Source organism: Pleurodeles waltl, chromosome 7, assembly GCF_031143425.1.
Source record: "Pleurodeles waltl isolate 20211129_DDA chromosome 7, aPleWal1.hap1.20221129, whole genome shotgun sequence".
NCBI classification, from domain to species: domain Eukaryota; kingdom Metazoa; phylum Chordata; class Amphibia; order Caudata; family Salamandridae; genus Pleurodeles; species Pleurodeles waltl.
This window is the reverse complement of record NC_090446.1, coordinates 83,999,776-84,011,977: the sequence shown is the minus strand read 5'-3', so window position 1 is coordinate 84,011,977 and position 12,202 is coordinate 83,999,776. Positions and strand designations below refer to the sequence as shown.

Below are 12,202 nucleotides of genomic sequence, written 5' to 3'. Positions count from 1 at the left end.
AGATGTAGGGCCCTTGCTCCTTGTGCCACTAGAACCAAGCTGCAACAGAATGAAGAGGCCCAAATAGACCCAAAACGGTCCTGGGTTGCTTGTGCTACAGTTTAGAAAGGACCTGGTTAGTAGGTCGGATTGGATTGTTTCTATTTGAGCAGGACCAAGACTGATTTGCATACATCTGGGTGGGATGTGGGCAAAAGAACTATGGGTTGGAATGCTACGCTGAGTGATTGCCAGTGGTTAGACAAATTGCAGGTATCCTTCCATTACATTTTGTGTGTTTGATGTCCACCACAATAGACAACCCAGTGAAGTGTTTGCCACAACTGCAGTCCAATAAGATGCACAGGGTAACTGAGACAGACACAGGGATGATGCTCAGATCAACATTTTTTATTCATTTACAGGCTTCATTTTCACATTGCATTTTTATTTTGTTCAACAGGCTAAAAGCGTGTGTGACAGCAGGGACTGGTGGATCAAGGCATCGCTGGGGTGTCTCATTTTGAGGGGGAGAGCATGTGATGAGTGTGATACTATCAGTGACCAAGGCAAACTATTTCAAAACAATGGCTGTCTGTTTCTTATGGCCTAAATATATTTCCACAATGTTAGGAATATAATTCAGTATTAAGTGATACTTATTACCTCGGTGTCTTCATATTTTGGAACTTTTGCAGGCATTTTTATTTTCAAAACATAAAAACAGGGCTCTATTATTTCATGTCCCCTCAATAACGCAAACACAATGGTGCTTTGAAACAGGCTCAAATCGAGTCGAAAGTAGTGTTCATATGCTTGCTAGAATACCACACCTGAAAATTTAACTTTACTGTTTTCTGAATGTGGTGTTGGTCCCTTCATTTGGTGGTTTGTCAGATTGGGCCAGTTTTGCTGCGGGTGAGCATCTGACCTTCTATGCTCACCCATCCTCTTTCTTTGGTTCCCCTTTGACTTCTGTCCCCACTCAGTAAAGAATCTCTGGAAAGGGTCGCCACTTCAATGGAGTCTGCGAAGTGTGGAGACAGAAAGTTTAGTCATGGTGGCCCGCCAGGCCACGTGCTGCAGGAGGCCAATGAGGGGTGAATTGAAGGAGGGAACACGGCTCCTGGTGCCACTGAGGCTAGGTTAGCATGAAATATTTTATCTGGAAAAGTCCTCCCTTTTTGGTAAAAAATATTGTGCCCCATCAGGCGCAGATTTAAATGGCCATTGTTGTCTTGTTGAGTGATGGATTAAACATAGAAGCCGGAGAAAAAAAAACAAGAACCGAAGGAGACAACTGGATGTGCCAGGGAAGGAGAGAGTACAAGAGAAAGGCAAGGGGGAGCGGAGGTGACATCCCGAAGGGGGGGAGAGAAAGAAATGAAGTGAAAGACAAACAAGGGGGAGAAATTGCAGAGACCGGAAGTGGAGCTGGGTTAGCAAGAGACAGGGACGGGATAATAACTCGGGGTGAGGAAGAGAAGGATAGGGACGCAACAGGAGCAAGATGGAGGCATTCTGGGAGGAGCGTGGAGCCTGCAAGCAGCGGGCAGGTGGATGCTGATACAGCAGGTGTGCTCCGGGCCCTTCGGAACCCCCACAACAGTCGGAATTAAAGAGCGCTGGGATTGCGGAAGTTGTGACCAGCAAAGCGCGCTTCATCACCAAGCTCTTCCTCGATCCTAACAGGAGGGGAATGCAAATAAAATGATTTTAGATCAATACACCGAACATCAACTAAACATATTCCAGCAAGGTCACAGTTACTTACACCAGCACTGCAGTTACACTCTTGATGCAACTGTGGAATTTATCCGCATGTGCACCAGATTGCCTACACAATTACACAACCAGACTGCAGGGATCTCAGGTTTCACTCATTGCGAGTGAGGGTCACGCATTTGGTGGTTGGTGTAAGGTGTCACTGAAAGAAGACAATATTTCACACTTTGGGAGCAGGTCTACAATTGAACTCTAAATACATCTGTTTTCAGGGCTCTGCAGTGTGTGAATAGCAGGGTGTGTGATCTGCAGAGGCAATTAGGAAGCTTTGGGAAGTGCTCTTAGCTACTTTTTGAAACTTATGAGTCTACTTTAGTGTGATTTTAATTTTACATTATTTTGATATTGTAGCATTTTAGTGATGCAATTTGCTCTGTTGTCGTTGACTTCATTGATTGTGTCATATCCCCTGCTATGATGTCATAACTTATGCTAATTAGTTTTCCTAAACTTGACCACTCTGAGAGTTCCTAGCCTTGGAATTACAGCGCAGTACACCAATACTGCAAAGCCATTGCATCATATTGTCCTGAACCTTAGGGTTAACACATACACACAGGTTGCGCTTATACGTGTAGGTTTCATAGAGCTCCAAAAAGCACTTACCACCTACCAGCCATTATAACCTCTCAGGCACACCTGTTAGATGCATATTTTAATTTCTCAACAGAACAGGTTAAACAGACCCTCCAGCAACTCCCTGCACACAATATGGCACCAAGCCTAGTATGCATTCAATTTATGTAAGACTGGAGTGTGAGAAACCAAAGAAGGACCAATATGTTGTTTTCACCAGTGCCCTTGGTTGCCTGGCAGCAGAAACACAGAAATAGGACTGGACTTTAATACTCCTCACTATTCTCCTTTGCAATACACAGCTTTGTGTCGTCATAAGAGTCATCATTTTGCGTCCATAGTGGACTCTGTTTTTGACATTTGGTCTTATTAGTTTAGACTCACCAAAAATTTTAGAATATGCACACAATCAGAGGGTTTTCTGTATTTATTTGGGATTCCAACGGTATTAGGGTTTTCGGTACAAACAAATCAATAGTTGAATATCAGGAGTGCATCTTCACTGAGTATATGAACGGCCGCTACATCATACATGTGCTACCATCGCTCGTTTTTGCTGCATCAAGGCTCTTCACATTTTGGGTATGTTATTAGCGTTAAATATGACAACTTTCTTTTCTTTTCGAACACATCCTCAAGGATAGATATCTTCTTTGCCTATCAAAGACCATCTTTCAATCTCGATCTTCAACATCCTGACAAACAGGTTTCAAGCCTTACATAAGAACCTAAAAAACGTGTTTGTCATTCTGGATCCACAAAGGACCTGGAGCCACCTATCCTGGCCTAATCTCTCACGCCCCCTTCTCCCCTTTCCACTTCTGCCAAGGGAGAGTCTTTTCCTGACTCGCTCCCCTCTGATTCTAACTCTCTTGCAATTTATCTTTTCCAACACTACCGACAATACTTTGATTCCCTCTCTTAATACTCATTCAAGTAACAGTTACAATATCTCTACTGCAGAAGCATCCTTTTCCAACCTCCTTTTATGGTCAAATCCTTAACACTCACCTCTACTCTATCAGAAAAGTCCAATCATCATTCCTGCCGCCCAGGACCTTTCCCCCTTCCTCCCTAATCAACCTTCGGCAAGTGCTCCTTAGTTTTCACCCAACTACTCCTCTCCCTCTCACATCCCTGAAGAGGCTCTCAGCTGTCCGGCTTATTCCTACCGTGCGGTTAATGCTCTTATCCGCTCTACAATTTCTCAAAGCACTTCTGCCTCTACATTAAGTGTCAGACCAGGTACTTGTACATCTCTGTACATCTCCTTTGATACTTCAACACAACTCCGCACATTGTAATAAAGCGGGCGGACCTATCCACAAGAGAGGTTGTAGACAGTGATTTGTGGAATATAGAGAACAACTGCAAATTCCCCAACTTTAAAAACTTGTCCAATGCTCTGAACTGCTTATCCAACTAAATCAAAACTTCTTCTATGGAGGTTGATCTCTTAGGCAAAATATTGAGCCTCAGTAGGATGGATCACAGAGTCCTGTGGCTCGGCCTGGGACCAAAGGATTCCCTGAAATCAACCTATATCGACCCATACACTGCACTTCCATACACTCCAACTCCAACCATCTGACAGTTCCACAAAGAATATTCTCTTAGTCTTGGAGAAGTCAATGCCCTATTGGCTACTAGTCCACAGGAGTGGAATCCCACAGGATAAAAAGGCACCCTGAAGCTGTAAGCACATCCGACATACGACTGAGACCTGATAACCATCATACAGCACACACCAGCCCCAAGATTCACAGTATCACAGTCTAGATCAGACTCCGCTGTAAAAATCTGTCCAACAGATGGGCTGAACACAGAAATCTTAGTGAGATCGTGCTGGCATCCTTTCCATATGAATCCACAACCACTTTTGTGTTAAGATGTCTTCTTCATAGCTGTTGGTGGGTCGTCACAGGTATGGGTCTGGATCTCTTGATACTGATTGAAATGCCACTAAAGAGTCTTCTCAAACCCTACTTAGCATCCAGGCTACAAGATGTATTTATTTTTTTTAAACTTTTTTTTATTGATTTTAACCACAACTCTCTCAAGGGGAAGTACAAGACAGATAAGAAAGAGGTGTATAGACACAACAGTATATCAAATGTCCATGACATGACATACGCCAGCAGAATACACAGAGCAACCACACATCTCAGCCCTGGAGACTCATCTCTCCCCGCAGCAATCTTATTCCACCCCGTAAGAACGCACGTCACCATCCAAGGACCAAGGTCTAGCTGGGCAAGGTTCTAGCATTATCCACCTGTGACTGGTCCACACACTCCATATCCTGTGGTGTTACTGGGGACAACCTCTGGCAAATTGATTGGGTGCCCCAGAACCATGCAATAATCCATGTTCATTGCCCATTTACTGACAGATGGGGCCTCTCAACCCTTCTGAGCCTGTCCTATGTCTCACTTGCTGATCATCAGGCCGAGCCAGAGCAACACCCTCTGGTACCCATTCCCCTCTGTGCTTTCTGTAATATTTAAGAGAGTTCATTTCGGGTCCCTAGGTATTTCCCAACCCAGTATTGTCTCCAAGGTACCCAGCGCCCCACTCCAAAAGGGTGAAAGGACAGGGCAGTGCTAGAATGTGTGGACTAAATCACAGTTGGGGTCGTCACACTGTAGGCAACTTCCCTCTGTAATCAATCCCATTTTGCACATGCGTGCCCTAGTGTAATATGTGCAATGTAGCAATTTTAGTTGAATTAATAGGAACTGGGAAGCTATCACTGGCTCTCTGGGGGCAGCCACCACCTCGATCCAGTCCTCGTCTCCTAGTGGTCCTAGATTCCGGTCCCACAAGTTCCTCACTCCCGCCAGCAATTCAGGCTGATTACAGAGTAGCATCTGATAAATGGCAGACAGTTTGTATGTTTTGATATTAGTGAGTAGGATTTTAGCTTCCATGGGGGAGAATTCAGGAATGGTTTCAATGGACTCTAAGTTAGATGCTAGCGAGTGTCAGAGCTGGAGATACCAGAAAAACTGAGTATGTTGCATTTGATATTCCTCTGGTAAGCCTTGAACGGACTTCATGGACCCATGATGAAGCACATCACCCAACAATGGAATGCCTGTGTTGTCCCAGGTAGAGAAACCCCAGAGGGCCATGACCTGCCTCTATAACAGAGTATCCAAGGTAAGCCTACCTGCCCAGCCCATGGATTTTTCTGTTTCTCCCCATACCATCAGCACCACTCCTGTGGCAGTTGGTAGGGAGCTCGGGATTTCTCCTCCATAGACCAAGTGTGGGAGGTTGCTGCGGCCCATGGTCCACCCTTCAGTCACAAAAGCTGGGTCATCAAACTCCTCGAATGACCACTCATTCAGTATAAGAATGTGTGCATCCCTATAGTAGAGGAAAAGGTTGGGTGGCTATCCCACCATCAAAGGCAGGATGGCAGCATTTGTTGAGGGAGAACCATGGCTCTCCCCCACCCCATAGCAAGTTATGAATCAGGGCTTTAACTTTAACAAAGGAGATCTGACTCACCGGGAACAGGTAATTTTGGAGCTGATAGAGAAGTCGTGGCAGGAAGAACTTCTTAAAGATGGGTGAACTGCCGAGGAGGGATAGCATGAGAGTGGACCAAAACTTGGCATCTGCGGTGAGACGATCAAGCTGGGGTTAGAGGCTGGACTCATATGCCCGAAGCCAATCATCAGTGATGAAGACTCCCAGATATTTAAAGCCCAGCAGAAGCACCCATAACTCCGGCGCCCATGGCCAGGAGTACGGAGCACTTGGTCCTATTCATAAGAAGTCCAGAGTAGGACCCAAAGATCTGAAGAGCCCGATGTTCCGTCTCCTGGACGTTATCAAAGAACATCAGGGTGTCATCAGTATAGGGAAAAATTCTATCAAACACTTCTGAAGACCACTGGAAACCACAGAACAGGGCATCCATGCACACCCATGCTGCCAGAGGCTCAATAGCTAAGGCAAATAGCAAGGTTGAAAGGGGATATCCCTGGCAAGTGCCCCTTCTATTGGTAACCAATCTAACATGACTCCTCCGACTTAAACCTGCGCCGTAAGATTGCTATAAAGAAGGCATACAAAGCTGATAAATTTGGGTCCAAAGCCAAAGCAAACCTGGAGGGGGAAAAGATAATTCCAATCTACTGAGTCAAACGCCTTTCTAAAATCTACCATGAGCAGGGCCTGATGGCCAACACACACCCGCTCAGCTCTATGGGATTATAAACCCAGCATATATTGTTCCGCATGGCCCGGCCAGGCATAAATCTGGGCTGATCCGGGTAAGCAAGTTGGGTGTCACTCCCGTAAGCCTGATAGCTAGAATCTTGGCCCATATTTTGACCTCTGAATTTAGTAAGGACATCAGATGAAAGTCCTCACAACGTGTGCCATCGAGGCCCAACTTCCAGGCTTCAAGATTTTGATAGAGAAAGCACTCACCTAACTGCCTGGACAGCAATTGACTATAAACACACTAAAACGCACCAGACTGGAACTGTCTAAGGCTTCCTTGGTAATTATCCTCACTTTTATTTCCTCCTTACTTACAGATCTCCAAATAAACACATTTGCTAACAAGTTAAGAGACTATGGGCCTCATTAAGACTTTGGCGGTCTTTTTGGAAGACCACGGAAGCCGCAGCAGGCAACGGACTACCAGTGCTGGCGGTCTGTTGCCCACCATATTAGGAGTCTTTGGAGGACTTCTGCCCATTTCACGATCTACTACAAAGAAGCAGGGCTATCCCTACTCCTGGTCTCATCACCCCTCACAATGCAGCTAACTTTGGCATTGCACAGAGAGCTGCAGTTAGAAGTCATGTAGAGTTCCTCCAAAGCCAAACTGGACCAATTTTGTCTCAAATAGAGTCTCCAATCAGCGTCAGCAGACCTCCTCCTGGTTACTCTGCTTCTCAGTAACACCTGAGAGGGCTCCTGTTTCCGAGCCAGCCACCAAGCTTCCAAACTCCATCCCGAGACCCAGCGGATCGACACGTTGTCACACGCCTCTAGGAAAGTTATCAACACCTATCTTTTTCACTTCCTACTCTCATGCCTCCACAGCACTACATAGTCACCACCTTCACACAATGAAAACTGTTTACTTAAACATTGACACCTAAATCATCATCAACACCTGGTCAACACCCTGATCTACTACCTATGCACAGCACTAATCATTGTTTCTACAGACTTCTGCCTGAAAAAGTACACTTCCTACAAGCATTTCACTTACACATGTATGCCCTTGCCCTTTGATTAGCACCAATCCATAACCGTCTTAATCTATCATGCACAAACATGCCTTTCACAGCACCAGAGGCCTCCTGCCATGTCGCATAGTACTCTAAACCACATACCTGCTCCCTGTATACACGTGGGTCAGTACCTTCCGACCCCTGCATAAACCCCTGTTTGCACATGGGTCGGAATCAAGAGATGGGTGGTATTTACTAGGGGTGGGCGGAGTTCACGGAGTTCAAATCCATGGAATTCCGTGGAGTTGGTTTACAACTCCGTGGAATTCCGCAGAGTTCCGCGAGTGGCAGAGTGCGGCCTGCCCTGGCCTGAATGCACCTGATCTCAGAAGTGCTAAGCAGGTGACCCTGCTTAGCTCTTCTGAGACCGAGCACATTCAGGCCAGGGCAAAAGCTTCCGTTTCCAGGCATCTTGTGCACCGGGCACTGGTGCACAGGAGGCCCGGGAGGGCCGGTGCACAAAAGGCCTGAAACAGCAGCTTTTGCTGCCTATGGCCCTGGGGAAAGCTGCCATTTCAGGCCTCTTGTGCACCAGTGAGTCCACGAAACAAATAACAAAACAAAATTAGGATTTACCTGGGTCTTCCCAGGGGGTCCTCATTGCCAGCGGCCTGGCGCTCTGCCTCTCTCTATCCCCTGCTCCCTGGCCCGGCCCAAGCCTGAATCCGGAGCTGCTGGTGCCAGTGAGCAGCTCCATCACTGATGTCGGGCCGAGTGCACACTGCCACCCAGTTATGTGCCACACGGCGCAGGCTGTCTACACTTGTGCTGTATGGCCCATAACTGGGCTGCAGTGCGCACGTGGTGAGCTCGGCTCGGCTGGCAGGGCTAGGGGCGTTTTTGGTCAAACTGAGCATTCCAAGCGGAGCGCGGTGTGCCAAAAACTCTGTTAGCTCCGCCAGTGGCACGGAGCTCGCCGCCTACTCCTAGTATTCACTGGATCTGGTAGTTACCAGGGGCATAAATATGTCGCCCTTTGTTAAATTTCTGTAGGTCAAACCTGAGTCTAACTGGGAAAAGTGTATGGTATTTACTGTACCATGAAGTTTTGATGTAGTCAGTAAAATCCAGATATTATTCACTAGAAATCCGTAATAGATACTATTTATAGTACTCTAAAAATAACCTACCCCTGGATGCAGGTCTATATTTCCTGTAACACAAAGCATTTAGACTCCATCAAACTCATAAATAGGGCTTTAGACACAGTTTCTGGCCTTCCTACAACAACCACATTTATCACTTCCTTAAAGGTGTAGCCATGTTCCCTTCTTTCCCCTCAATCTATACTGTTTAGGTCTCACCTGTGCTGTTGCTTGGAAGACATTTTTTAGCTCACAGTGAGCTTAGAGCCCACCCTTGTGTACCATTGGTTGTGTCATCTCCACTCTCATTTGCTTTCTTCTCTTTGGTCAGCACATGCCAACTTCACTTCCTCTTATTGTATTTGGCCCTTCCCTGGAGCAAGTACTTGCATTCTTCTTCTGCTTGTGCTTTCAGAGCCATTTTTTTTCGTTTTGTTGAAGCACTTCATAAGAGTGAATGTGTCTGCAGACCGTATCCCTCATGTGCCTCCTGCCTTGCACTCCACCCTATCCCTGCAAGCCGTGTTTTTTAACTTTCAGCCATGTTTCACAGCAGCTGCACGGCTGTACGACATAGCTAAGAAAACATTGCCAAAGTTTGTAGTTCTCATAGGCTTGACCTAATGGCTTTGCCAATGCTTGTTTTCTCTGCATCTAACACACTGGTAATATACGGCTCTCAAAACAATACCTACGCCACCTTCTCGATCAATCAATCAATCAAGATGTATAAAGTGCAGCTAATCACCCAATAGGATATCCAAGCGCTTGCAGGTCCCGGAGGCTTATTCGAACAGCCCGGTCTTGAGGGCCATTTGGAATTCCGGAAGTGAGGTGATGGTCCGGAGGTGCGTGGGGAGGCTGTTCCAAGTTTTGGCTGCAATGTGAGAGAAGGAGCGTCCTCCACTTCTGCTTCGGTAGATGCAGGGAGTATGGGCAAGTGAAATGGAGGTAGAACGTAGTCTTCTCAATGGTTGGTGGAAGTTCAGGTGGTGGTTAATGTTCAGGGGTCCTTGGTTGTGTAGAGCCTTGTGTGCGTGGGTCGGCAGCTTGAATTGGCATTTCTTCTGTACGGGGAGCAACTGGAGTTGCCTGAGGTGAGTTGTGATGTGGGTTCGTTGGGGAAGGTCCGAGGATGAGCCTGGCTGCTGCGTTCCCTATGGTCTGAAGCCTCTATTGGAGGTGTGCGACGATTCCTACATAGAGGGCATTGCTGTAGTCCAGTCAGCTGGTGATGAGGGCCTATGTCATGGTGCATCTCGTGTGTAGGGGTAGCCACTTGAAGATCTTACGTAGAACACACAAAGTGAGGAAGCAGGCGGAGAAAATGGCGTTGATCTGTGATTTCATGGTGAGCTTGTTATCAATGATGATTCTGAGGTTTCTGCCCTGGTCGGAGCGAGTGGTAGCGGGTCCTAGGCCTGAGGCCACCAGGAGTCGTTCCATGTGTTGCTGCTGTTGCCAAAGATCAGTATTTCTGTCTTGTCTGTATTCAGCTGCAGGCACTTGTTCTTCACCCAGTCGGCGATGCTTGTCATGCATCTGTGGAAGTTAGTTCTCCTCTGGCTATGCTCCCACATGGCACCACACAACCCAGTTCCATGTCCTGCATTCACGCTTTATATGGACTTTGTAAGGTGCACTGTAAGTACATCTGTACTGCAATTATGAGGCCATTGGACCTGTTGCTAATTACACTGCGACAGTCCCCCCTGAAAGACACCATCTGTTCACCAGCAGTGCAAGTCCACTGCTTGTACACCAGGTAACCAATTACACAGCTGTTATAAAATTGGGGCCCCACAACCAATACCAGCTCTGCAGTTCTCGTACTGGTGCAACAGCATTCCAATTATAATGCCGGTATCCCAACAGTGGGTGGACTGCACCCAGTTGTTTCATTGATTGGGTGGACTGCACCCACTTGTTTTGTTGATTGGGCGGACTGCACCCAGTTGATTCATTAATTGGGTGTACTGCACACAGGTGTTTCTTTGATTGGGTAGACTGCGCCCAGTTGATTCATTGATTGGGTGGACTGCACACAGGAGTTTCATTGATTGGGTGGACTGCACCCACTCCTTTTGTTGATTGGGTAGACTGCACCCAGTTGATTCATTAATTGGGTGGACTGCACCCAGTTGTTTCATTGATTGGGTGGACTGCACCCACTTGTTTTGTTGATTGGGTGAACTGCACCCAGTTTATTCATTATTTGGGTGAACTGCACACAGGTGTTTCTTTGATTGGGTAGACTGCACACAGAAGTTTCTTTGATTGGGTAGACTGCACCCAGTTGATTCATTGACTGGGTGGACTGCACACAGGAGTTTCATTGATTGGTTGGACTGCACCTACTTGTTTTGTTGATTGGTTGAACTGCACCCAGTTGATTCATTAATTGGGTGGACTGCACACAGGAGTTTCATTGATTGGGTGGACTGCACTCAGTTGTTTCATTGATTCGGCGGACTACACAAAGGCTCTGCATTGGTGCAATGGACTGCAAACAGGTGTTGGGTGCATGGAGTGGACGCACACAGATGCATTTGTAAAGGAGCCTGCACACAGGAGCTTCACTGGTAGGGTGGGATGTGCACAGGTGTTGTTTTGCTGGACTGTACACAAGCAATGCATTGGTAAGGTGAACATTGGACAGGTGCTGTAAACATTGTGTGCAACATATGTAGTAAAATTACTGATGTCCGGAGAACTGTTTTTACCTCATGAGCTGGTTATATTTTGCTAGTCGTTCAGACCTGCACGGGGCACCAGTCTTAATCTGCCAGAAAATACAGAAAATTCATTAAGACACAAAAATACAACAGTCAGTACTCGTCCCCAGTTGTGCAGAATGTTTTAAAATATCTACTTGAGCGAGGGGTGGGGTGCTTCATAAATGTACTTGTCCTGTAAAAAAATCAAGCTGTCCATTTTGGTGCCATGCAATGAGGTGATGATTGGGGCAGTCGTCTCAATAACCAGAAGTCTGATAATAGTCTCCCTGATTATGCCAGGGTTTGTAACATATCAAGATCTGGATTCTGGCAAACTTCTAATGTTGCCACTTAGTGGTGTTGCCAGGAAGTAGGCAGGAAGCGCTCTAGAGCTGGAATGCACAATGAGTCTGTGTGCACCCACAAACTAACATGTTTAAAGGTAAAGGTTGGAAGTTCATTCCTGACAAAGACAAAAGTAAAACATTTTCCAGATTGGGAGAAAATGGATGGAGAGAAGGTGAATTTGTAATCACTCAGCAGATTTTCACAGGAGCTAATACATATGTGCGCATGGTTAAATCGAATTCACCAAACTTTGCCAGGAGTACGGCTTTCGGTGCACTTCTGTAAGTGATTGTGAATTCCTGAAAGGTGAAAGTGTGCACCAAATGCAAGGACTTTCACTGTTGTGATCTTTTTAAAGAATTGTGCCCCTAATTCATTTTGATGTTGCCCATTAATGTTTTGCACTAATTTTTCATTTCATTATTAATCTTTTTTTCAACATATTGGT

General features: G+C 46.2%; 1 protein-coding gene across 2 annotated transcripts in view; it reads right to left on the bottom strand.

Moving 5' to 3' along the window:
• Positions 1-369: 369 nt before the first annotated feature.
• Positions 370-12,202, bottom strand: part of ENO2 (enolase 2) — a 53,297-nt gene continuing 41,464 nt past the window's right edge. For both annotated transcript variants that reach the window (XM_069243066.1, XM_069243067.1), the window contains 2 exons: positions 11,413-11,471; positions 370-1,664 (listed from right to left, as the gene is read on the bottom strand). In XM_069243066.1, coding sequence (XP_069099167.1) covers positions 1,595-1,664; positions 11,413-11,471 — 129 coding nt within the window. In that variant the 3' untranslated portion in view covers positions 370-1,594. The remainder of the gene's footprint in view (positions 1,665-11,412; positions 11,472-12,202) is intronic.